The 27,541-nt window shown below is 48.5% G+C and overlaps 1 protein-coding gene across 1 annotated transcript in view; it reads right to left on the reverse strand.

The window, feature by feature from the left end:
- Positions 1–275: 275 nt before the first annotated feature.
- Positions 276–27,541, reverse strand: part of Dg (Dystroglycan) — a 51,775-nt gene continuing 24,509 nt past the window's right edge. Inside the window, exons 3-4 of the mRNA XM_077682752.1 lie at positions 23,158–23,290; positions 276–6,775 (exon numbers count right to left, since the gene is read on the reverse strand). Of these exons, the coding sequence (XP_077538878.1) occupies positions 4,020–6,775; positions 23,158–23,290 (2,889 nt within the window). The 3' untranslated portion in view covers positions 276–4,019. The remainder of the gene's footprint in view (positions 6,776–23,157; positions 23,291–27,541) is intronic.

Raw genomic sequence — 27,541 nt, forward strand, 5'->3', positions numbered from 1 at the left:
GCTCTTGGTTGCATCGTCAACGAACAGAAAAAATACTGGCCGAAACTTGACTACGACTCCGACAGCCACCATTCAAGGCTTTTTCTCTTCACCATGAAACTTCTTGCCGCAGTTGGTCCCGGCTAAGTGTGGGGGCTCGGGATATGCAGTGTCACCACTCATCACTGCCAAGGTAGCTCAAGTTGCCCCAAGCAAGACCAGCACTGTTATGGGGAAATGTTCTGGAGGGAGTCAGCCTGTTCTCTCCCCCAGCACTTTCGCAAATGGTGCAGGGCTCTTAAAAGTCAATACCTTTATTGACCTGAACTCTATGAGTTACATAGTGACTAAGGGTGATTGTAAGCAGCCCATTCCAACACAAGGCTTTCTCCAGCACATGACAACATGCGCGGCCGCATGTAACGGAACAAAGTAAGTTGCGTTCAGTGCGTACCAGGAGGCAGTGCTTGTTCTTTGGCCATCATTTGCTGCCTGGCTTTTTGAGGAAAGCCATCTTAAACATTCTTGATATTCATCAGTGCATAAAGTTAGACAAAAAAAAAAAACGCATCACGCCAGAACACACAACCAGTTCCCTACACCAACCATACCGGGGAAAAAGCTCCAAAACACGTGGCTTGCTGACGGACAAATGGGGAACAGGAAAAATGCACGACGGGAAATAAATCAACATGAACTCAATCTTATCCCACGATGATCTTGTAACATTGACATCGACACTGTTTTGATATCAAGCCACGACTAATACATCTGAAGACAGGAAAAGCACCAAAATTTTCTTTCCTACTCTCAGTGCTTGAGATATCCAGTGAGCTTAATGCCGCTACAACCGGTTTGCAAAGGTCATGTACAGGGTTGAATGCCACCTTCACAGGGCACGACAGGGTTGACTGCAGCTGTTCACCATTCAATGCCAAGAAGCCTCAATTACTGCCACTTAAAATTTACATAAATGTCGAGACTATGCTAACAAAGAAATACAACACACCACCCATGCACATCAGAAAGGTCACAAAAGCACTGAGGCTAACCATTGCAGTAGGGCCGGAACACCAAAGTAAGGCATGACCAATGGTGTATTCTTCGCATATAAGCCGGTAAGGCATTGAGAAGTGTAGCCTGTCAAGGTCTTCTCACAACTAAAACTGGCAACAACTGAAACACGTACACAACGGTACTCCCTGACTGACACACTGCAGCAGTACATGTAAAAATGCAACTTGAATAATCAGAGCCTTGTAAAATGCAACGTATTATGTTGTAACATCTCGTATTACACTTTATACAGCAGTTCAGAAGGAAACCAAACCTTGTAGTTGGGACGCTCTCAACACTCATGTTTCGTGACATAGGTAAGAAGCATTCACCAGTATCGAAAAAATTCCAGAAAGAATTCCTCAAATTTTATGCAGCTTGCAGTAAATTTGCCAGCTTGGAAGAAGGGTATAAATGCTATGAAAACACTTTCGCTTGATGCTTGTTTCTTCACAGGTCATCTGTGCAGGTTTCACAGGTAAGCACTAACTGGTAGTTTGTCCATTTCGAGGTGCTTTCAGACTTCAGCGCGAGACACATGGACGACTGGTGCACGCGATTTGCATGCGACTGATCGTTCCGACTGATCGTTAGGACTGGTTTTGGCGTCTTTTGCTGGTCGGAAGAGGCTCTTGATGTGCGACTGGCAAGCCAGATGCAGTCGTGACATCGTTACGATTGTCGTGCAGCCACAGCCAATGAGAGCCTGAAAGTGTCGTCGCTGAGAATGTTTCTTTCAAAGCCACGAGGAGGTGCCAGTGGCAATTCCGAGTATATTGCGGGGAGCAGCTTTGCTAAACATGCTCTGCGCTGCCACCGACTCGTGCGCTCTCCCAGAGTGAACTAGAATGGCTCTCCGCCTGGTAGACATGTTGCCAGCGTACCGGTACGTACAGCATGGATGAGCAGAATCATGGGTGCTAAATGTTGCCACACCGCTGAACTGAACGTATAAAAATGCCATGTATAACGTAATAGCACTATTCATTTTCACTTTAAGTTGATAAATGTTTTCTTTTTCTTCTCGGAATTTCTCTTGTACATCTCTAACTCAGCCGGAATGCGCCTAAACATGGGGGTAACCATGGAGCGAAAACAGTGGGCGGGGCGGCACGCGCACATCGGACCATGCGTCTCAAATTCACGCGTACGACTTAGTCGTGGCGACCGGCGTAACAATCAGTCACATGCGAATCGCGTGCACCAGTCGTCCATGTGTCTCGCGCTTTATTTGCAAAAACAGGGTGCAGCTACAAAAAACATGGCCCCGGCCGCATAAGTGCAAGGTTACTGCAAACCGCATAAAAGTTAGCTCATGATGGATGAGGTACGATTTCTTGAAATTTACATTACTGCTAGGACCTCTTAAAGGGACCCAGAAAAGCCTTCTGTAAAAGTTACAAAAGGCCTGTATTGTCACGTAGCACCAATATAGCGATGCAATGCCGTTGGAATTATTGATCTACATTCAGTATTAGCTGCGCCAGAAGCAATTAAATGCACCTCTCCCCACTTGCCGATCGACTCCTCCTCCCTCTCTGCCTCCTTCAAAGCAGCTAGCTACATTCCTCCGCCTAGGCTCGCGTCAATCACTGCGGACCCGCCTTTGCCGCCTTTGCCTCGGGATCGCGCAGGAAGGAGGAAGAGCAGGCGGAAGCCAATGACAGTGACGCCGCCGGCGGCCGACCTTGCCGGCGATTGGGCGAATCAGGGGGCGCCTTCGCCGTTGCGTCAGCAGCGATCGCCGTTGCGTCACCCGCGGTCGCCGTTGCGTCACCCGCGGTCGGCTCGCTGCGGCGTCGCGCTCATCGGTTGAGAAAGGCGATCTTCAAAAATTGTTTACAAAGTATCTGTACAACGTATGGGGCTCACACTTGGCTCAAAAATCCCCCGTTATGTGTTCTACCACCTGAATGCATTTGATTGCCACCTTCACAAAGCTTTTCAGGGTCCCTTTAAGGGCATATTGTGCACAATACCGACAGCCATAAAAAAAAAAAAAAAAACACATCTGCAGCGGTGCACACAACTCAAACACTGCACAAAGAGAACAGCAAAATAATATATATATTAAGGTAGATACATACTAACCCACACAGCACATGAAGCACTAAATATTTGTGCGATGATTCGCGACTCTGCTGTATTGTTTCAAGAAAACATCAGGAAGTCTTGGTCAAACACGACCTTTCATCCATGCACAACTCACACGCACACTCTGTAAGAGTTCTCTTTCTTGTTTTCATCAGAGACACTATTAATAGCCATCTGTCTGCATGGTGTGCTTTTCACAAGAAGTGAAGAGAATGGGACAAATAGGCCTTGCATCACCACCACAATGAACAAGAGAGACGTCTTACATAGTGTGGCATGTGGATGAATGACCATGACTGCACTAAAGGAGCTTCCTTTCGGCTTGTCACAGAAGCATGTCGAAAGGAAATTTTAAAAAGACACCTGCTGCAGGTCCTTGTCTCAAACACAGAAGTCTTTGCCCACAGAGTGTCGCCACTCCGCTGCAAATAAATGCGGAAGAAGAAGGACACAACACAGCCGACACCGTACGCCTTGTAGATGCCACTTGCCGGTGCCATGCGGCGATGGGCATGGACAACAGAGTTAGCGTGGAAAAACTGATGCACAGGGAGGGGGAATGAAGCAACAGTACTGAAGACACATTTCTGCCAGAGGCGCCACTGCGGATCACGGCGGAAGTAGCTGCACAACAACTGCACTCCGGTTTCCGCTTAGAGACAGCTGGGTAGATGTGTACGGAGTAGCCATGGGAGAAGACATTGTACCTGGTGCCTGTGCTTTATCACCGGGCAGGCAGGCCTACCCTTCGTGGTGCTCAAACTCTCGTAGGCTTCCATCTGGCCCGCTTGTGTTGCTATACTTGGCCAAAAGGCTTTGCACCCTTTGCACCCCCCTCAAGCCTGTCTCGAGCACGAGTCAGGCTGGTCTAAGTATTGTCGCTGGCAGGGCTAAGGCGGGACGTACGGTGGAGGCTGCCGGTAGGTGGGTGCAGCCTTGGGCCGCCGCTCGGCTCGGCCCGACGCGAAGGGCGGTGTCGGGTGCTGGTACGGGGTGTCGGCAGCATCGGGGATCCGTGGTGTGGTGGCACGGCGGCCCGTCTGGGGCGTGGCCCCACGGGGGTATTCGGGCGGCGGCAGCGGCGGCCGCTCCTCCTTCATGATGACCGGCGGTTTGGCCGGGTCCGGCTTGTCCTCGAGCTCGTCGGCGAAGATGATGGGGATGCCCTTGTTGATGAAGGTGCTACTGTCCTGCATGCTCAGTTTGCCCTTGCGCTTCTTGCGGTACAGAAGGCAGGCGACCAGCGCCGCCAGCAGAAGCATGGCAGCGATCACTGCCGCCGGAATGATGGTGGTGATGTAGACATCGTCGTCGTCCGCCGGAGGCACTTCCTCCCCTGCCGGCGGAGGCGCGGCCGGCGGAGCGGTCGTCGGCCCCACGACGACTGTGGGCAGGCCCATGTCCATGCAGAGCCCAAGGGGCATGGCGTCCGCCTTGAGGATGCGGAACTCCGGCCGCATCTCCTCCACGAGCCGCTGGGTGAGCGTCCGGTTGTCGTGCACCAGCCGCCGCATCAGCTGCAGGATGATGTCGGTGGGGCACGGCTCGTAGGGCAGGGTGTTGTTGGTCCAGGCGTACACCACCGAGCCCGCGCTGATGGTGTTGACGGTGACGTAGCGCGGGTCGGGGTCGCCGTACAGCTGGGCCAGCTTCCAGGCCACGAGGACCTTGCGGCTGATGTTGCGGCTGAACGCCTCGAAGTCCTCGTCCAGGTGCAGGCTGAACTCGACGGCCCACTTCTTCTGGGCCCGTGGCTGCACATACACCACGAAGGGCTCCGTGATGGTTGCGCCCGCGCTGTCCTGCGCCACCATCTGGAAGTAGTGACGCCTGACGTCCGTGTCGAACGGCAGCCCGTACAGCTCCTGCGTGCGTGGGTTGAACTGCACCCACGACGACTGGGGGAGCTGCAGGCCCTCGTCCGACAGGAAGGTCAGTGCCAGGTACCGCGTAGAGCCGTCCTCGTAGTCATAGAACGTGTCGTCGGGGATTATGAAGCGCAGGATTTCGCCCACCGTGGCGTTGATCTGGCCAATGCCGTTCCGCCGTTCGGGCACTTTGTTGTGCAGGGGCGGAGCAGCCGACGGCGGGGGTTGGCAGACACCGGTGTAGTCCACATGCACGGACTGAAGCTTGAGGTTGCCCAAAGCCTTCTTGAAGCCTGCAGTTGGCACACCCGTCGAGTCTGCCATTCGGCTGTACAGGGCTTCCAGTTGTTCGTGTGGGCACGGGTGCTTGGGCAGAGAGTCGTTCGTCCAGGCCAACGTGATTGGGTCAGTCGTCACCGCTTGCACCGTTATTTGAGACTCGTTGACGTCGCCAAAGTATTTGGCCAGTCGCCGCACTGCGGCAATCTGCCAGTCCAAGCTGTTTACGTATTCCCACTGCTTGGGCTTCATGGTGATGTTGAACCTGTGGTTGACAGCGCGTGAACTCTGGTGCTGCCAGACATTGATTTCCACCATGTCGTGCACCGTGTCACCCTCCGCATCCATGGCCTCCAGTCGGAAGGAGTACTTGCCAATATTGTCATCCAAAGGCAACGCCGACAGCATCTTCTTTTCCGGGTCGAACTGTATCCAGGACTGCGGCTCGATGGCCGTGCCCGCAGACTTGAGGAACATGAGTTTCAGATTCCGTGCGTCGCCATCCTCCTTGTCCATGAAGGCGTCCGCCGGGATCTTGTACGACCACACTTTTCCTGCTGTCATGACCAGCTTCTGCACACGCTTGTTCAGAGTGGGCCGGGTATTTCCAGGCCTTCGGGTCACGGATGGCTGGATCGGCACACCTGCCGACGGCTGCGGGTAATGGCTCGTGGGCTGGACCACCTCGGGCCCAAACGTGGGCGTCGCCTCGGGAAAGCCCGTGGGCTCGAGGCCGTCGGCAGTGACCGTGTGCGACGGCCGGATGGGCGGAAGGAGCGGCGTGTGGCCCGGTGGCAGTGCTGTGGGCAACACCACTGACGAGAGCGTGGGCGAAGGCCTGATGTGATCGCCGTGATGGTGTCGGTGTGCGTGTGAGGATGTGCTCAGGATCGGCGACGCCATGGTGGGCACAATGCGCGTTTCGGGCGTCGCCAGCGGCTGTTCAGTCGCTGCAGGGGGTTCAGGTTCACTGCTTTCAACTGCGGTCGGCAGCACAGCAGGCAGGAGTGGCGTGGACCCGACGTGGTTGCCGTGGGGCGGGGCCCGTACTTGCCGCGCTTTGACGCTGGACACGTGCCAGCCGACCACGGGGTGCCCCAACTGCTTCGCCAGGCTGCCGTCCCGCGCAGCCGTTTCCAGCCGAGACAGGGCTGTGGCGTGGGCTGCCTCCACATCGCTGCTGCAGCCGACACGCCAGCGCAGGCGAAGCCCTTGCGTGCGGCGCAGCTTGCTGTTGCCGGCTCCGGCTAGCAGGGCCGCGTCATCGTAGGCCGGCTCACCCGGAGCCATGGGAGCGAGGGCCACCTCAGACACGGGGAAGCCGAGGAACTTGGCCAAGCTAGTGAGGAGTTGAGCTCGCGCCAGCGGCTTGGCTTGGCTGGCATCGGCATCCAACGTGAGGACAGCCACAGCTACTGGGTCTTCCGGTGCGCAGGGGCTTCTGGCACGCTCTTCTTCGAGAACTTGCACCGAGAACACATCCTGCGCTCGGGAATCCCCTGCAGGCATGCACACGGAAAGGTATCACCTATGCAGCATAAAACACGGAGGTTTTCACACAGAACTGGTTGTTCTCTGTGTGTCCTAATTTGAGCAAAGCAGTTAGGCTGAGTGCGACTCTGATGAGGAATAGGCATTACTGAAGGCTGCTACAGCTTTCCGATGGGCACAGAATTTTTTCTGCCCTTCACCTCCATTGAGACGTAAAGGCTAGGGCCATAAATTGCACGAGCAGTGAACTACTGTGGTGGCTGAACAAAGATTCTCAGACATTCTAAATTTACGCTTTTCAATAAATAAGAACAGGAAGTAATTGTGCCTTAAACACACTCACAGATTATCCCAAACGGGATAAATGCATCTGTCTTGAAAGAGGTTTCCCAATAAACCTTTTGTAAAACAATATAAGACGCTTGATGTGGGCACAGTAAAAAGCTAACCCATTGGGCGTACGTTCAGAATACACAGATGAAGGAACAATGCTAGACAAAATGCTACTCGCATGACCAATTAACACATTTTATTGTGCAACAGCTCTGTACAGGGTGTCCCAGCTATCATGAACCAAGATTTAAAAAAAGAGTAATGGCATAACTCGAAGAAAACCTAGTGCATAATGTTTGCAGTACTGAGGAGAAGCGGGCAGAATTTTTTTCGTTAATGAGACTTAACTAATTAATTGTAATTAATTATCTAACTCTATAAGTACTGTCCTAATCACCGAAGTGTCAATGAGGCACTTGCAGGTACCCACGAGGGGCATCTAACTGCGGTATTTTCAGCGACGAACTAATTCTGTACACATTTATTCTGACTGATAAAGAAAATCCGCGAAATATGAAAAATACCACGTGACTGCGCCTTCGCGCGCATCGTAAAGCAATGCCCTCCAACAGGCTGCCTCTGAGTTGCCCAGAACGAAATAAACAAAAGAAAGAAAAAAGAAATCGCGACCGAGTTTGTGCCTTATCTGCACATGCGCCTTGCGAATCTTGCTGTTGCTGCCCCTTCCATGCATGCCATTATCAAGCTGATGTGCTGTCTCTTCGGGTGGGTGACAGACGAAGCAGTTGCTTTCAATCAGCCTATTTGGGGACGCTGCTTTACAATGCAGGAACTGACATAATGAAGATACAAAAACAGAAGTACCGTAAAAACCCGCGTATAATACGAGGTTTTTTTTCGAATTTTACAACGTAAAATTTGTGCCTCGTATTATATGTGGATCCCAAAGTTTTCAGCCAAAAATTTGCACGTTCGGTTTCAGCGGAGGGTGCGCCATCTTGCGGTGGCGTTAGCTGGCTGCTGCTTCTCTCAGCCGTTGCCATTTTGATTGTTTTGACCACGCGAAGGATCTCGGCACGTTCACCGCAAGTCTATCACGATGTCGGGTGCACGAAAACAGTATTCGGCTGCAATCAAAAGAAAAGTTATTTTATGTGCCGAGACCATCAGGAATTGCGCCGCAGGACGGCAGTTCGGCATCACCGAAGGCAGCGCTCGCGGGTGGAGAAAGCAACTGGTGCTTGACTGGATAAAATCTGTGTGGTGTCGGCGCCCTGGAGCACTGTTGGGGGTTCCCGTCAGTGCTCGTGTTGGACGCCTTTCGCTGCCACCTGGCCGATTCCGTGAAGAAGTTGTTGCGCGAACCCCCACCGAACTCATTGTCATGCCAGGAGGAATGACATCCCAGCTGCAACCGCTAGACGTTTGCATCAACAAGCCTTTCAAAGACAGCATCAGGTCCTGCTACCAAGAGTGGATGAGGCCAGGAGACCCGTAAGTGACAGCTACCGAATGGCTGACGCGGGTTTCTCCAGCGGTGCTTTGTGGCTGGATCGCGGATGAGTGGGCCAGCATCCCAGAGGAGCTCGTCAATCGCTCTTTTAAGAAATGCGGCATCTCGAACGCCCTTGATGGCACTGAGGACCACTTTCTGTGGGAAGACATTTCCGACAAGGCGACTTTAGGAAACAGCGGCAGCGAACCTGACGATGACTGGACGGACGTCGGCAGACAGTGCCAGCGAAAGCTGACAATGACTGAATGGTAACTGCAGTGCAAATAAATGTTTTCTGTGCTCTTTACCTCGCATTATATCCGGATGAAAACTTTTTTCCTGATTTTGCTGTCCCCGAATTACACCTCGTATTATACGTGGGTCCGTATTATACGCGGGTTTTTACGGTATATTTATACAGAAGAGGTTTGCAAAAATATGAGTTGCTTTTGCCGCATCACATCTGTATGTATGTATGTGTATGTGGCATCACATCTGGGTCATCTGCATTCAGCCAATCAGGGCTTATTCAAAACGGACGCCTGAAAATGGGCATCGAATGGCCAAAACTGAAAATTCTGCCCCAGTTCTAGCGCTCGATAGTCAAATAAAAAACTAAATTAAAAAGAATGTGTCCGGGTGTGAAACAGTGAAATATTTAGCGTATGTTGACTTATGGTGTGAATACATGATTGTGTAGCAAGCTCCAGCTACCTCTGTAATGAAGGGAAACTCGGTGAATTAGAGGTAGAGGAACTTTTAAGTATTCAACGTGACGACAAGCAGATAACACAGTTCAAACCGAACGCGAGAAGTTTTAAAACAGTGAAAAGTTGCGACCATATCTGCAACAGATGAAGCGGATGGCCTTCTTTTGTATTGATCGTAATCTTGCAATATTGGATGCTCTGTGTGCCTTCCAGACGACATACCCATATTAACCAAAGGCTGTACTAAGGTTTTTCAAGTTAAAAGCTCAGTTTCTTTTGGTGCTACATGCAGAATGCTCTGCAGGTGTCCATGTTTTTAAAAGGCCTTGTTATAGGTAACACCAGGACATTATGAGTAACAAGAAAGCCAAGGCACTCAATTGTATTCAGTCTTTCGTTGCTGAGGGGGGAACCCACTGAATGAGCGAGGAAATAAATGTGGTGACGACCCACTCGAACATGCCACGGACACATTTTCCTGAAAATTTACAGGCATTCGCCACACCTTCTGGCATGTGCAAAAACTAGAAAAGGAATTGTTCAGGTTCGCATAATTCAGAGCAGAAGTAAGTTTTTGATGAATTACCCTGCCATCTGCGTAGGGCCTTGTCTGGAAACAATATTACGATGTATATCATTGATAAACAGCAAGAAGAGGGGCCCAAGAATAGAGCCCTGCGGCACACTTAAAAGTCACACCTGGGGTGTTATTTTCTCCCGAATAAAAGAGCGCAAATTGTGCGCCATTTCAAAGAAAACTGGATATGGGATCACCTAGCAATGGGTTTCTTAAAGGGACAGACCACTGATTTTTGTCGCGTACGTGTTCTCTAGCTCATATGAAAGCCACTGTTTTATATAGTCAAGTAACCACACGTAATTTATAAACAAATCGGTGGAAACAATTTTAATTGTCACTGAACTTTCCAAAATCTGAAGGGTGATGGTTCATAGCGTAGGAACTTGACACTACAATATGTGTCCCGGTCACATGACTTGCAAACCTTGCAGCTACTGAAACTGCTGAAACATTCAATCACTTATTCAAAACCTTTTAACATAGGTATTTGTATAAGTTTAAACTGTATATGTGTTTTTAAACATTATTTTGAAAATTTTAAAGACATGCCGCCAGCCGTCGCTGGGTTGCTCTCAGAGTGGCTAACTGAACCTCCATGCCCAGAATCAACGCTGGTGGTAAGTAAACAGACCCAGTGAAGGAGCTTTGACGATTCTGCCTGCGTCAGGGGTGTTTCTTCTGCCAAAATATTCGTTTTGAGTTTTCAAACACGCCGAGAGCTTCAAAAAAAAAAAAAAAAGGGACGCACCTCGGGAGAATCGAACTGCCTACCTCCACAACATGAAACCAGCATTTTACCTATCGTCCATCTCAACAAATGGCACCGTCGTGCAAAATAGACTAGCGATTAAAAAACACACAAAGGAATAAGAAAGCCTGCAATTCCCAATTTTTTAAAGGAGCCATGAGGACAAAACACAAGTTCGGTTCATTCGAAAGATTGCCTCGATAGAATCGTACTGACACCACCGTTAACGCACACTTCGCTCGAATAAGCTACATAACTAGGAAAAAACGGAATGGCCATGCGACCCACTAGCTCATTTCCCGCAACAGAACCTATGATGTCACATGAGCTCAGCTATGCGATTGGCTGGGAACGGAAAAAGCAAACGCAAATTAGGCACGGCTTATAGGCTTTCCGAACGAACTATTTGCGCTTAAGTGTAATGCATATTCATTTTACAGCAGTAAGAATGGTGCGGGAAACAGTGAAAGTTACGAAAACGCACAAAAGGATACAAGTACCGATGCGCACTGCTGTTGGTACTGGGCGCACTATGCTTGTTGTAGCTGCACAGCACTCCGCCGCTTTGAAATTGTTTTACAGGACACTGGCCAATTGGCGTAAGCGGCGTTGTCTTACATGACCCTGTTTGTCGAGGATACTCCAGGTTTCATGAGACGATCACTTTTTACAGTAACAAAAACAAGCCAGGTGCAAATACTCTAAAAAAACAAAGCAATGGCGGACAACAGTTCGTGATGACTATAGCAGCGCCATCTGGGAGGGCTGACGGACAGCAAGGCCGCAAACCCGAATGACGCAGGGGAAGTTCGCTTGAATAAACGCGCTTCTGATGTCATTGCTGACATTACGAAAACCTACGATTTGGCGGGAGAATCAAAATTTTAACCTAAATTGATCAATTTCTCAGTGAATATGGCATCATTTGCTGCCGGACAAGCGCGGGGGGCACTATAAAACGCGAAATCTTTCGAATAAAACAAGCTTGTATTCCATCTTCATGGCTACTTTTAATCAGGGGACAAGTTTTTTAAATATCGCTTTTTATGTCGCATTCAGACAAAAGTATGTTGCCGCGCTACTGTATGTCATGGTTGCCAGCATCAATTTTGGGAGGACACGTACGGCTCTTGGAGCTAAAAATTTTTATTTAAAAAGTCCCATGGCGTTATCAGCAAAACTGTTTCCCATTAAGTTGCTTTAAGAGATGCCCCTTCATTTGGGTTAGAGAACATAGGCTTGAAAAAAATCGGTTGTCTGTCCCTTTATTATGCTATCGAGTTTAAGTAACATTTTGGAATGGAGAATAGTGTAAAAAGCTTTTGACAAGTCCATATTGATTGATTGACTGTAGTGTTTAAAGTGCCGACGCAGCGCAGACGATGAGGCGCGCCATAGTGGAGGGTTCCGGATTAATTTTGACCACCTGGGGATCTTCAACGTGCGCCAAAATCTCGAACACACGGGCGTTTTTGCTTTTCCCCTCCATCAGAAAAGCGGCAGCGGCGGCCGGGAATCGAACCCGCGACCTCGTGCTCAGCAGCACAACGCCTTAGCCACTGAGCCACCGCGGCGGGTTCGACAAGTCAATAAAAATGTTCAGCCCGAACATGTGGTTATGTTAATACTGAGCCCAACGATATTCCAAGCAAGACCAGCAAGACCAAAACTCACAGTCCAAGCTGCAATCACCGGTTGTCGGCACTTTCCAAGTCCGAATCCACTACGTCTATCAGTGGTATCAGGGATGCATTCTCATCTCGCACATCAGAGGCCCTAGGCTCGATTCGCATCCAGTCCCACATTGGCATAATTTTTTTTTCAACTCAAATACTTTTGTCCCCCCTGCCCCATTGGCCATTGAAGGAGCCATTTCGCTGCTTAACATCAGACAGCAGCTTTTCTGCTCAATGGTACAGCTAATTGCTTTCGAATTAATGGCATTGTAGTCCTCCTTGAATGAGACCCAGAGATGCCCAGCTTGTGCTCTCACTCGCAGAAAGGCAATAGAAATTGATAGATTGTTTAATGCCTCTACTTGACAATTACGCAGCAATAAGATAATACCGGTAATTTGTCACTGAGAATTTTTTGCCACATACATAGTTAAATAAAGTGTTTTTAAGTTGTAACCAGTCGGTCCATTATTCTACCTGGTAGCTGCAGTGGGCAGCCATAGGCTTCACATTAATACGTGCAACTGCACCCAAGCGACATTATAAAAGTGTGGCGTACACACGAACATGTACCAGAGCTGTGCCAATAGTGGTTTTCACCTTCAAAGTGACCATACAGCGAATAAAGTTGTGTGCGAGTAGTTTCGAATCAACGCAAATATTGCGTATTTTCAATACGAAAGTTGAAATTTGGATAGTTGAAAGCTGAAGCGTGGCATGACGTGAACAAAGAAGCTATCCGGCTGCTTCCAGCTTTCTTGCTGATCTATTTTATGTGTAGTAAGCTTTCATATCACGTGGTGATTTCTCAGTATAGGGTGTTTTCACGAGCGATCAGACATGCGTGTCCGGTCGACATCTTTAATTTTGACGAAACTTTTACATATAGATCCTTGTTCACAGGGGTAACCATGTAAAGTTTTCTTGTGGAAAAAAAAAAATTTCCCTTTCTCAAAACAATTCCCAAAGTTGGCACAACTCACTGGCGCGGTGAGCGGCTCGCGGAAAACTGGAAAACTTCACCACTGTAAAACAAAAACTACAGAAGTTATCTCCCTAATTCTTTTTATATAAAGACCTTGCATATTTTTAAATGATTTAACGTAAACGTCTTTGGCTTGCAGATCAAATTCTTTTTATTAAAAATCCAAAATTGCGAATTATTTTGAAAATTGCCCAAATGTGGAGCTTTTTTCCTTGACATCTAAACAAGCTTTTGATTGATTGATTGATTGATTGATTGATTGATTGATTGAAGGGTTTAACGCGCCGACGCAATGCAGGCAATGAGGCGTGCCGTAGTGGAGGGCTCCGGATTAATTTTGACCACCTGGGGATCTTTAACGTGCGCCGAAACCTCGCACACACCGGCGTTTTTGCTTTTCGCCTCCATCAGAAAAGAGGCCGCCGTGGCCGGGAATCGAACCCGCGACCTCATGCTCAGCAGCACAAGGCCTTAGCCACTGAGCCACCGCGGCGGGTACATCTAAACAAGCTAGGTAGTTGCAGTTTTTTATTGTTATTCTTCTATCCTTGTTCAATCTTTGTGCCAATTTGAGCTTATGTGGTTAAGACGGTTCACTATGAAAGAAGCCCTGTACTGCAGCAAGGTAACATATTTTGGTAACACAAAGCCAATTAAAAAACAAAAACAAAAAAAAAGCCATTTTCAATTTTTTTTTAACTTTCACAAATTACAGCCAAGGTTGCTACATCAAAAACATGTAGCACTATTTTTGTTGTTTTGCACCTACAAAGCACCAAATATGGCCTTGTTAGCAGTAGTGCGGTGACATACCAAAATGGTTCGCAAGAAGCTTATGACTGCACTGTAGGGCAAGAAATGGCCACTACAACGAGAAAATTCAAGTAGTCGCACACCCCTAATCCAGACTATAAGATTGATGAAGGAGGACTTCTGTATGTTTTCCATTTCTGCACACTGAAGTGGTTCGATGTCTGGTATACAGTGTAAACCATTTCTAACGTAACTGCTTATGGCGCGGGACCGGACATAACGCGTGTTTTTGTGACCACTGGTTTGCCTCCCATAGAACTAAATGTATAAGCATACCACTTAAAGGCCAACTGCACTCAAATTTCACCTCAGCCAAACTTACTTTGAACGTACAGTACGTACCACCAAACCAACTATAACATGACTGGTAGCCCCGTAAAATGCGTTGTTAATTACTTATAAACATTTAAATTAGCTCTGTCGCAGGCGACGCTGCACCTGCCAGCAGTAGCGGTCCCAGAGATTGGTTTTGGAGGGGGCGATTTTTTTTGGGAGGGGGGTGGAGGGGGGGCGAGGCGAATAAAGAATCGCTCCCCTCCTTGCACCAATTCTGCGGAGAAGGTGATAACCATGAAGGCGTGTGCGCATATGCGGTGCAACCCGTCTGCGCACAAATCACTTAGCGACACAGTGGTTTTTGGTGCCCCTTTGGCGGTGCAACGGCTGGCTCGAGCCCGCATTTCTGGCGGTTGCAACACATTTGTGGCCTCACACAAGTGGGATTTAACTTCGCACAAGTGAAATGCTTAAAAAAACTAAAAATAAGAAACTGAGGACCTCCTTGGAGGGGGGGGGGGGGGGGGGGGCGACCGTCCTCTTCACCCCCCCCCCCCCCCCCTCCCTCCCTCCCCTTCTGCCGCAGCCATGAAGCGGAAATGACATTGCAGCCGGCCGAGTGCTTTTTCTTCCCGCCAGCCAGAAGAACCAGTCGCGCTCCACTAAGTGGGCTTCTCGTATGGTTGCTGCGAGGGCGATAGCTGCACACAGGTTTGCTCCAGCAGGCCGTGTGCGGCCGTTCCCTTGCCGGCTGGAACATCACTTCAGCCTGGCTGCGCTCTCCTCAATTTCAATTTTAAAATATCAGATTTTTGATGGTCGTTTGCACCGTGGCTACGCATATTTCAGCTGCCATATCTTGTATCTCGCAGCGTTTTCAGGCAGACTACACCGAAATAACTTATCGAGAAGTTGGAATTTTGAGTGCAGTTGGCCTTTAAAACGCTGTTCCCCCGAAGCACAACACCGTTTATAGTGCGGTTTCTTGGCTGGTCCGCCGATCAAGCGGTGCAGCTGGGGCGTATTTTTATGGTTGCAAAAAAGAAAAAAAAAAAAGGATAGAATCAGCCATCTCATGCAGCAGCACGGTCCCTGCTCTCCTCTAACTTAGAAGCAGAAAAGAAAAAAATTGGCACCCTTTAATTCACGTGTTTCGTTTGCCCTCATGTGATAACCACAATTGCCCTTTCTTTTGGCGCACCTTTGAAGATAGCGAGGCCCTGCGTTCGCCGTCAATTGTTCGAAGATTAGCGACCCCACTTTCTCTTTCCCAACATCTAACTATAGCCAGCCAGGTCATGAGTGATGTGGGAGGTTTTCGATACCTGTACGTTGGGCTGATATGCAACCACGTCAGCATTGCCAACGCAAGGTAGGGTGGAAAAAAAAAAGAGAGAAGAAAGAAATTTGCCTTGTGTTCTTATCGTGTTGTCTCACCAGCTTACGACTGACCCCCCATCTCCCCCTCTAGATGCTAAGAAATCGAGACGTGCTCCCTCACGCTTGCAATTGGTAAGTGTGTGGGAGCATCTGAATGGGGGAAAAAATTACAAAACAAACACACTGTGCCTGTGTTTTTAAGTGGTGTTCATTTAAAGGAGCCATGAAGAGAAAATGCAAGTTGGTTTTATTCGAAAGATTTCGTGTTTTATAGTGCCCCCAGCGCTTGTCCGGATACAAACGGTGCTTTATTCACTGAGAAATTAAACAATTTAGGTTAAAATTTTGATTTTCCCGCTCAATCGTGCGTTTTCGTGGTCCCAAGTGACATCACGGGAACCGACCGCTCTGCAGCCTAGAGTACCTTCATTCACGCATCCGCCGTACAGGGTAGAGACACGTAACGCTGGCGCCGCCATGTTCGGTTGCTCGCTCGCCGCCGAAGCAAGTCATTGTGTCAAAACCGCGCTAAAATTATCGCCGCAACGCGGTTTACTGAAGAAGTTTGAATCATATTGTCTGTTTCGCGTTGCTAGGTCTCGTGGGAAACGAAAAGAATAACGCGTTGAGCCCGTTGGCCCAATTGCGGCGGCACGGGACCGTTCAAAGGTTGTCTCCACCCTGTAGCGGTGTTGGTTTGTTCCCACGTTTCTTTACGTTCCGTAACCTAGATGGCGCCACCATACCGTGGCAAGCGTTTGGTTTGTTTTTGCCCGCATTTAAACCTGGCTTGTTTTTGTTCTGGGAGAAAATATTCGTTCCCTGAAACAGTGCTCGCTCGACAAATGGGGTCACGTAAGGCACCGTTGCTTGCGTCAATCGGCCAGTGTCGTCTGAGACAACCCCAAGCCCCATAGTGCTATGCAGCTAAACCAAAGCATGCTGTGCGCAGTACGAACAGCAGAACGCATCAGTACTTCTATGTTTACATGTGCTTTCGTAACTTCCACTGTTTGTCCCATCATTCCTATTGCTTTGTAAAGAACGTGCCCTAAATTTAACCGCAAATCGCTCGTTCGTCTAGTTTGTAAGCTCTACCTAATTTGCGTCTGCTTCTGTCAGCCTCCGCCAATCGCAGAGCTTAGCCCATGTGACATCACAGGTTCTGTTGCGGGAAATGAGCTGGTGGGTCGCATGACCATTCCCGTTTTTCCTAATTATGTAGCTTATTAGAGCGAAGTCTACGTTAAAAGTGGTGTCAGTATGATTCTAACGAGGCAATCTTTTGAATGAACCAAACTTGTGTTTTCTCTTCATGGCTCCTTTAAGCGATGATAAACAAGGAGTGACTGAGGCATAGGTTGCAAGGTGGTTCGATTTGTGCTTGTTTTGCTTATAGCACGGTATTGCTTATAGTGCGGATTTTTGAGGCTCCCGTGACATATGTTATAACCGGTCTACACTGTACATCTAAGCTGTCTAGTATATACCCCAAAGCATGAGTTCTTCTACAAGAAACTACTTGCATAACCTAAACACCAGGATCTTGTCGGATGCCATGCTGCTTCGGGGATATAACATGGGCACTCATTTCAGGACTGACCTCGCAATTCTCATCAGCTTACTTCGCAAGTTTGTTAACACATTGCATGTGCGGTTTATATGAAGGTTACAGGACGCCAAACGTACATGAACATCTCATGCCTAGACCAAGTAAAACATTTCAGGTGGCAATGCTTTCCCGGCTGATGTTAGTGAATAAAAGTGTGGAGCTAAGCACCCCCCCCCCTTCCCCCCCTTGAGGCACACCCCTTTTCTGAGGATGTGTTCTAGACAAGTGCTGCCTGACTGTTAGATCAAAATGTTTGTTCTAAGAAGCAGCGTTCACAAATGGTCTCAAATTTGCCAGTCTCGAATAGTTCCACGTAATTCATGTGCAGTCAAAAATTTCTCTCGCAATAGCAATTCTATGGGAGGGGGAAAAAAAACACGAACATGCTTCCCGGTTGTTTTGGGCAGCCCAAACGACAAATCGAGGGGACCTAGAGTTTAGCGTGCGTTCAGATATATGCAAAAAGATTTGAGGTCTTGCAACATTCCCAACAAATTTTATAATTAGAAACACTGATCTGCCAGTGACGGGAGTTGATTTATCAACTGACTGAACGAACGGGGAACCAGTAAAGTTGTCAGGGTTTGTGAAGGCTACATTTGGCAGGGATTCAAAAACAACTTCAGTTCGGGTTTTTTTCAAAGCCTCACCGTTATGGGGCAGGAGCTTCAAGAAAAAGAAATCAGTGAAGGAAGATGGTTTACAGTCAACCCTGCGATAACAAAATCCCACAACTGCAAAATTCCCATGGCAACGAAATATTTTTGCATCTCCACATGTCCATACAAGCCCATGGACATATATATGGACATACAGTTGAACCCCTTTATAAGAGACACGTACCGGGAAGCAGTTTCTGTCTCTTATACGAGATGTCTCTTATAAGCAGGGAACCATGTTTTCACTTACTAATCAGACCCTAGTTCAATGTGGGCACCGTATGACTAAAATAAGCTCAAAAGAATGCTACAGCATGTTTCAAGAGTCATTCTAATTTATGTTTGGCCCCAGAATTTATGAAACTTTGTTTGCTTCATGACTGTATTTACTGTTTTTGACAACCGATTCTACAAGCTTTCTTTCCTTTCACTGTTTGTGGAAGATGAATCGTAGATGTTGAGTTCACAAGCCTGATGAATAGCCAGGGCGCACAGCTTCTTCCGCTGTGTGCTCAGGCTATTCATTATGCTTGCAGGACTCAACATCTGCAGTGCTTCTTGATTGGGAGCTACGCGAGTGGGAGAGCCCACATGTGCAGTCGTGCTCCAATGGATGGCAGTAAGCTTCAACCACTTCTGTAAGTTGCATTTCCATTGGCAGGGCTTCTCATCGTCATTTCATAGCTGACTGAACCACTGTGTGTTTGCTGAAGTTATAATAAATAGCAACTGCAGGTGTCTGTCATCCACCTGTGTTTCCACAATGGAAACAACTGCAATTAGTGACTGGTGGCTCTGCATCTGAAGTTAAAATGTCTGTTACAAAGTGAGATTATTGATTAAACTTCAAGGATGACTTGTCCCTTATAACCAATCTTCTCCATCCAATGTCTGTAATAAAAGAGGTCAATTTAATGGGAAAGATAGGGCAGCCAACCATGTGGGTGAATAGTGTCTCTTATACCCATTTGTCTCTTACATCAGTGTCTCTTATAACGAGGTTCAACTGTATTTCATATTTCACAGCAACGAAATGTTTTTTTTATCTGTGATCTCGCATTAACGAAATTTGCTGAAAGCCTGGTCGGCATTTTATATGCCCATTTCAGGTGAACAGTTCCAAAAAGTGTTCAAATGCAATTTTTCTGGACTCAAATTGTGTAAATGCTAGCATGGCCGCCACTGCATCTGTTTACAAACGAGCCCTTGCAGCAGGCGGCCATGGAGGCAGCCTCACAGCGACACCACCAACAGGCGACAAAGGATGGTCAGGGTGATGACTCACGGCATAGACTCACAGCATGGCTTTGGCTTGGGCTACGTTAGTCGGCTACTGCTGATCAGCACGCGTGCGATGCGTGCGTTTGTTACGCGAGTAGTGATCGGCATGTTTGCTCTCGGTAAGGTGGCTCCACAAGCCCAAGGACGGAAGTTTCTACTGCTACAAGATAATGCAGCCATCATAAACAAGCCAGCGGCCCAAGTAGAGAAAAATGGGATAGCACCGTCGACTTTGGAACCACCTACAGCTCACACTACCATTTTGAAAAGCAAGCTGTCGCTGTTTAATGGCGCAGGTGCGCAAAACAAAACAGTGACGGCTGCGGCCTTTGTGGACGTCAACAAAGTGGTGCTCACTTGGTTTTGTGAACAGCATTACAGTGTAGACCATTTATAACGTAACCGCTTATAGTGCGGGACCGGATATAACGCGGGTTTTTGTGACCACCGGTTTGCCTCCCATAGAACTCAATGCATAAGAATACCGCTTAAGATGCGGTTGGCGGAAGCACCATACCGTTTATAGTGCGGTTTTTCGGCGGGTCTGCTCATCGACCGGCGCAGCTGGGGCATCGTTTTAGGGTAGCAAAAGAAAAAAAAAGAAATGAAATCGGCCATCTGACGCAGCGCGCACCCCTTGCTCTCCTCTAACTTCGACAAGAAGCAAAAAATAGGCACCCTTTAGTTCGTGCGTACGTGATAACCACAGCTGTCCTTGCTTGATGCACCTCGGAAGATAGCGACCGGCTCCCCGTCCGCGCGTGGCAAGTTGTTTCTATTAATCGTGAACCGCATGGCCTGTTTTTGCACACGAATTGTGCACATCGGCGTTGCGGGTGCGTGTTTTTCATGCTCGCGTCTCCGTGCTCGTCTCCACCTCGCGTCTACGATTCCGCGCTGGCGGTGGCTTCTTCGCGTGGCAGTGGGAGGAGCCTGACGACTAGCACCAATGGAAAGACGCGCACCTAATGGCGGGAGATTCAAAGCGCTCCGAGCCGGCTAGCCGCGCCAGAGGTGTTAAGGCTAAAGTCCCTCGATCAGATGAAGGGGCTTTAGTTTAGGCTTACCACCGCGGTATTTTTTGATGGGCGCTTACACAAGCAGCGTGAATGGCAGTTTATATTCCACTTTGCGGTCACATTATCAGCTCTTTTCTTGCATGAGCATCTTCGCTTGCGCCTCGGGCGGCATTTCAGCGAGCGGTTAGAAGTGGTCGCTGGAGCTGCCTGCACCACTTCACGGCCAGTACCGACGCCATGTTGCCGCCTCTTACCGCGCCGCACACATTACGTCAGTTGTATCCGCGCCGCCGTCGCCCCGCCTGCGGCGTGCGCTGCACGTTTTCGCGAGAAATAGCTCCATGCGGTTCACGCTTTAGAAAGTTGTGCAGATAAGCCACCGCTCTCCCCGAACAAGCGAGCCACGCGAAGATTTCCACCACCAGTACGTTGCGCTGATAAGTAGCCGCCTTCGGCATCGTGAACACAAGGTGGGGTAAAAAAAAAAAATCCCGCTGGCCTTTCTTATCATGTCCTGCGGCATCTTCCTAGACGGAAAAAAACGCAGCCATGGTCTTTCAAAACACAAACACAATGGAAGTTAAAGCCGCACTCGCCGTTTGTAAGACCGCGCTTTTGCAATGTGTGAGACACAGCAGAAGCGGCGCTGATGTTAAAAATAATACGAAATAAAGACCCTTCCTTCGTTTTAGGCGCTGTGCGTTTGGGTGATAAAAAATTTAGGATGACTTGAGAGGTAGGTGGCGATTTGGTTGAATTCGCACACGTTTTGGTTATAGTGCGGTACCGCTTATAGTGCGGATTTTTGCGGCTCCCGCGACATACGTTATAAGCGGTCTACACTGTACAACAAAAAGGTGCCACTGCCTGGCAAAGTGCGTCAGCAGAAGAAGCGGGACTTTGCTAACATGCTCAGGCATGCTCGGTGCCGAGGACCAAGAGGAAAAACGTGCAGAGAAGGCGAAACCACAGGATGTTTTGCATGCGTTTAACTAGACTCGATCATTCGTAGGCGCGTACGATGACTAGCAATGAACCACTTCCTGTAGCGTGAGAGTTGAGCTGTGAAGTTGGTGCAAGGCAAGGCTTCCAGTAATATAATCAACTTTCGGAAGTACATATTCGGTTTACGGGAACTTTTCCTGCTGTTCATATTTCATTGTTGCGGCAACGAAATTCTCACAATAGCGAATTTTTTCCGTTTACCCGGCAGTTTCATTATTGCGAGGTTTGACTCATTTTGGATTAATCCATTAATCCAAACACAGTCAATCAGCCAGTGCTTGGCTAATCATTTTTGGCTTTTGCTTTTCCCCGCGTACAACACATTGCTACGGTCGGTAACAGTTTCGGTATGGACAGCCATTGGTACTCTTGTTATCTGAATAAACACGATATTAATTGCACGTCACTCGTTTTTCTAAATATTGCACTGTGAAGTGAATGTTGTGGATAATATACGGGGCTATTTCTCTTGCCCTTCCGTGGTGTGTAGGGTCACATCTTGCCTCAACGAATTTCCGCTTCAACGAAATTTCTCCTACGTTCCCTCAATTTGGTTGTGGCGGGATTCGAATGCATAGTCAAATTTCTTATAAGCTAGATGGCGGCAAACCTACATTTCATATTTGACTCTCCTTAAATTAAGGGTGAACATTTTGTATTTTAAGACAGCCATACAAGAGATTCGGTAGTGGTGCTTTATGAGCTTTCTGTTAACGGCAGACCTGTTTGAGCTTTTATTTCAGCCACCTAGCGTTACTAGAAAACTCAGCCCAGTCAAGAGGCACACACCTGCGAGTATGTGCCCCGCGAGGAGCACCAAACGTCAGCCTGGCTTGCCCGTGGGCTTGCAGCACGTGAGGAGCTCGCAAAAAAATACCAAGGAAAAATACTGAATGCACGTGAGCGTGCGCTTCATGGAGTGCCCGGCATCGGCCAGTTCGACGTTCGATAACCCTCTGCCCAGCATTCGTGGCATGATCTCTTGCGTGCTCTTCTGCTTGCCATTCACGTGCCTTTGCACCTGAAGTGGGGAGCGCAGACGCCGAGTCTGCGCTACAGAAGCGGATTTTGCGAAGCCAGTTGCTCTGGGTTGTAGTACGTACTAACACGGTCCACTTTGGAAGCGATGCAAAAGTCTGGACAAAACGATCCGGGGCTACCAGTCATGGCGAACGTTCAGCGGCAAGCTCAGCAACCTACCGTATTTTCACGCGTATAACCCGCCCCGGCATATAACTCGCATCCCCACTTTCAGCCCGCCGGAAAAAAAAATCCTCGCGTATAGCCCGCACATTTGATACAGGAAAGGCTGCACTAAAGCTACTGCTCAAGCAACATATCACATACTATGTAGACAGAAAAAGCGTATATTTAGCAAGTAGAATCACTCAGTGCCACTCCTCTCCTTAGAGGTATCACTCGAGCCGAAGTCCTCACTGTTGTACGCAAGGTCGTCTTCACGGCACAACGCACGTTGCCGTGAAGCTGCACGAAAGGAAAAACCCTGCATATTATCCGCACTCCAACATTGCCACTGAAATTTTCGCATTTTTGGTGCGGGTTATACGCTAGAAAATACGGTATGTGAGGAGCAACAGTCGGGTCTCCGACGAAGGGAGAGGGGCCGCCAGCTCTGCTGTTTCCCCAACCGTGCACCACTAGTGCGAGCTGCGCCAATTTTTTTGCTTTTCTGAAGCAATGCCTTTAAATAGGGCAGAAACTCCTCCTAGACCGAAGCTCAATGCTCGTAAGCCAGCAACAAAACTCGGGACACATTCCACCCCAGCCTAATCTGGTGAGGCCACTGGCCAATGCTTCCAGCTCACTTCAGCGTCCTTCTGAGGTTCACTGACTGACCGTGGCTTCCCCCCGTGGCCTGGACAGACAGGTAGTGCGGGCCCAGGTCTGGGTGCAGGGGCACGCCCACCAGCCGCCGCCCGGGCTCCATGGTCAGCCAGCTGGGCAGTCTGTCCTCACCGGCCTCCACCACCTGCGGACGGACACACAGAGGAGACTCCCGTCAGGGCATCGCACGGGGCACTGAACGCGCCAGGCATCTCGCTGCTCCAGCACTGCACTGCATGTGTCCACAAATACTGATCGATCGTCAGGTCACACCGAAACTACCCCCGGGCTAGGAGGCACACCGTAGTGGACAGCTCCGGATTAGTTTCCACCACCTGGGGGTAGCTTGAATGTGCGCTGACATCTCGACACACTGGCGTTTTCACTTCTTGCCTCCATCTGATAAGCGGCCACCGTGGCCAGTAATCAACTCATGGATCGTAGGGCTAAACACGCCGACGTGACGCATGCGATGAGGCGCACCGTAGTGGAGGGCTCCGGATGAATTTTAACCACCTGGGGACCTGTAACGTGCGCCCAAATCTCGTACACACGCGTGTCTTCACTTTTCACCTCCATCAGAAAAGTGGTCCCTGCTGCTGGGAATCGAACCCGCATCCTCGTGCTCAGCAGCACAACGCCCTAGCCACTGAGCCACCGCAGTGGGTGGCCGGGAATCGAGCTCTCGTCATTGGGCTCAGCAGCACAACCCCACAGCCACTAAGCCACCACGGTGGGTGTGCATACAAACATGCCGCTCATCAAATGGGCAGAGCACAGTACAAGTTCCGCTCCTTTCAGACAGTGGGAAAGAGGGGGGGTGGGGGGTGGGGGGGGAGAGAAATAAGGCAGGACTATTGCAGTTTTCCCTTCTGTTTCCAAAAGGCCCAGGACTGATGTCTTTCTTCAGGAGACTCAAGTCCTAAATTTTCATGGTTGATTTTCTGAATGAAACCACTTGAATACGAACACTTTCTTTTGTGCACGACAGCATATGAAAGCTGTCTGTAAACAAAAATACGCAAAACTTTCCACTTCACCTGTCCATTTAAAATTAAGACACAAGACATGAAAACTTTACAGCTTTACCCTGGCCATAAAAAAGATTTACGTGTGTCACACATAATCAGGTGATTATTACATTTAGACCAGAAATAATTACATCCAACAAGAATCAAACTTCAAACTGCCCGCATACGATTGCAACATACCGACTTGCCTCCATAGAAGACTAGCTCAATTCTTGGGTTACAGCAATTCAATGCATTTGACAAAACAGTAATCTAACTCAAACTTGTGTATCTCAAAATATCAGTTAACTAGAAATTTCTTCCCGTCCCCATTGGTGATATGTATTTCCCCCCTTATCTCAAAACATTGTTTCAGGGGACTGCAGATATCTCAAAATGTTGACAGAGAAGACAAGTCAGAGTCAACTACGGGCAGCTGATAAGGTCTCCACATGGCAAACGTGGTCGTGAATGGCAAATTCGGAATTCCCGCTGCTGCAGCGGTTTTTCATCCAATTCGAGAATGCTTTGCTGGGACCAAATGCGAACGCAGAAACAGACGAGCATTATGCAGTTCTTTCTTCGTCGTAAAGTAGCGCTTGAAACAGGACAAAAGCTGAGAAGACACACACGACGGCGCTAACTCGATAAGAAAAGAATTCCTTTTCTTATCGAGTGCATTAACTTAGGGGCTATGTGGGTTGTTTATTGTATGTGAACACTGTAATCTTGTGTTTATCGAGCCATAATCCTGTAACCATTGTAACCTTGTGTTTATCAAACCGCACTATCGAGGGGTTGACCTGGGCACGTGTTCATTCTGAGTACCATATAATGCGGAATATAGGTCGAGATTTTTTACAGAAAAATTTGCCGAAAAGTCAACCCTCGACCTATATTGCAGTCACTGGCAGTTTTCATCTGGCGACCGGGCAGCCCATCAAGCCCATCCAAACCCCAAAGGCACCATCGCCACCCCCATCAATCGGATGCGGCGCCATCTTTGTTTTGTTGCTTCTCTCGCTGCCGGCGAATGTATGCGTGCAATTTTCTTGTCGCTCAAAGTGAGTTTAAGCACTTGGTGCCAGTTTACAGCAGCGTTTAAAAGAAAAGTTGGGGGTTTTCCAAGGCCAATGATGTGTCTGCGTTGCGCCAGTTCGGTATCACCAAAAGAAGTGTTGCTAGCGGCGTTAGCTGAAGGGGCAGCTCTCGGTATGCAACGCTCGGAAGGCCTCGTTTCATGGGCGCTGCTCTGGGCACCTGTGCTGCTGTAGAAAGGGGCAAATTTTGTCCGCTAGCGTCGTGCGATGTCTCTACGAATGGATAACCAAAGATGTTTGCTGACTGCCTGCACAGACTGGCTGTCGCTCCAATCTGCACATGAGTGTCCCATGCTTTGCGCTTGCTTCATGATGACATCGTCTTGCGAGTGTTTAAGAAGTGCTGCATAAGCAATTCCCTGGACTGCACCGAGGACGACCCACTGTGTGGGCGACAGCGAGCCAGAAGCAGTCGTCCGACGATATTTCAGACAGTTTTAAATGAGTAATCCGAGACGAAACAACTTATAGTCTCAATAAAACAATGGTTGGTACCTAATTATTTTTTTTTTAATTTTTCGGCTACAAGGTAAGGGGGTCGACCTATATTCTGCCTCGACCTATATTCCGCATTATACGGTATATATTTGTGTTTTTCCGTTATAAAAACAGTTGCGAGTTAGCGCCGTCGTGTGTGTCTTCTCTGCTTTTGTCCTGTTTCAAGCACTACTTAACGATGTATCAACACCAACTAGCCCAACTGTCGATTTTACTGAGTTCTGTCTTCCGCACTAATAAGAATGTTTTTCCTGCGAATAATTTTGCCTTTATTACAAAAGCTCTCCTGTGCAGTGGAGCTTTTGGTACAAGCATGAGCTCTCATTTCAGTGACCTGCCCATAAATGTTTGCCATTTTGCTCAACTCGAAACTCCACTTATCCTGAAATTTTACGAGTCTCTTATGAATTAGTACTGCATATGCGTGCCCTTACACATACATACACTGGAGCCGAGTTTTATTTGTCTCGTTTTGGAGCTGTCTAGCGTTCGCATGATGACATTTTTTCCCTGCATGCCACGACCTCTGCTTTTGCACTATACAGCCGGAGTTTGCAATAACGAAATAGTTCAGGGAGAAATTGTCGTTTGTGCAGGCATTTTGTAATGGAGAAAATCAAACAGTGCAGATAAACAGCCCGGCAGAAACACAAATTCACTTCAAAATATCACTTACCGTATTTACGTGATCCTAACAAGCACATAAATTGCATGATGAAAAAGAGAAAACACAACTGCAGAAATTCTTGTCACTGGCGAAGCTTTTTACAGACGATAGGACTTACTGCGGTGGGACAGGCCTCATTAGAGCCATCCCTGTCAAATCGCACATGTGTATAAAACCAGTCGACAGGCCATTCCCCCCCCCCCCGCCATGAGCTCCAACTCGCGTCTCGACAATTAAAGGAGCAAAAAATTTCAGCGAGTAGCACAGAACTTTTTCATCATCTACAGAAACAGGCATACTATTGCATGGTACTACTACATTAACTGCTCTTCCTTCTGCACTGGGGCGTATCAGAGGCACTTATTTGCTATCTACCCTTGATCAGTACAGAGCTCACAGAGTGCAGATACAATCACAATGCCTTACAAACAGACCTGCAATCTTTGTCCCCCTACAGATACGTCCCCTTATGTTGGCACACACTGCATCAAAGTGCGAAGAAGCTGTGGAGGTTCTGCGCAGTAGCTGTCATGTTCAAGCCGGGAAGCCAACTGCCAGTCTTTCTTTTCTTAAACCATGACGTATGCCCTACAGAAGCAGCAAACCACGCAGTAGCTGCCTCCCTTCTAGTGCAGAAAGATTGCACTCCCATCGATCCTCCGGAACGAATTTGCCGAATAATCTACGCTTGTACGATTTGATTGACTGACTGATTGTAGGGTTTAACGCACCAACACAACGCAGGGAATCGAACCAGCGTCCTCGTGCTCAGCAGCTTAACACATTAGCCACTGAGCTACCGCAGCAGGTCACTTGTACGATTTCCTGCCTCCTTCTTTGGAGTGAAAGATTTCACCCTCCTTCCCTTATTTCCCTTTCATCCACTTTTTTATCGATATGTTCATTCTACCCACAGAGGAATGGACCAAGGCCGAAACTGTGAGCATCTTTTTCTTCAGGCCAGGAAGATGGAACCAAGTGGAAGTAAGCAAAAATTTTCCCCCACACCCAAAACAATTCAGTTACATGTGTGGCCAGAGTTCAACTTAACCTGCCTGCACTTGAAACAGGTCCTTGTAGAAAAGGTTCAGTGCAATCCACAGTTGGTGCAGTAGTACCAA

Source organism: Haemaphysalis longicornis, unplaced genomic scaffold (assembly GCF_048455015.1).
Source record: "Haemaphysalis longicornis isolate Haplotype H1 unplaced genomic scaffold, Haemaphysalis longicornis Haplotype H1 scaffold_9, whole genome shotgun sequence".
Classification (NCBI taxonomy): Eukaryota; Metazoa; Arthropoda; class Arachnida; order Ixodida; family Ixodidae; genus Haemaphysalis; species Haemaphysalis longicornis.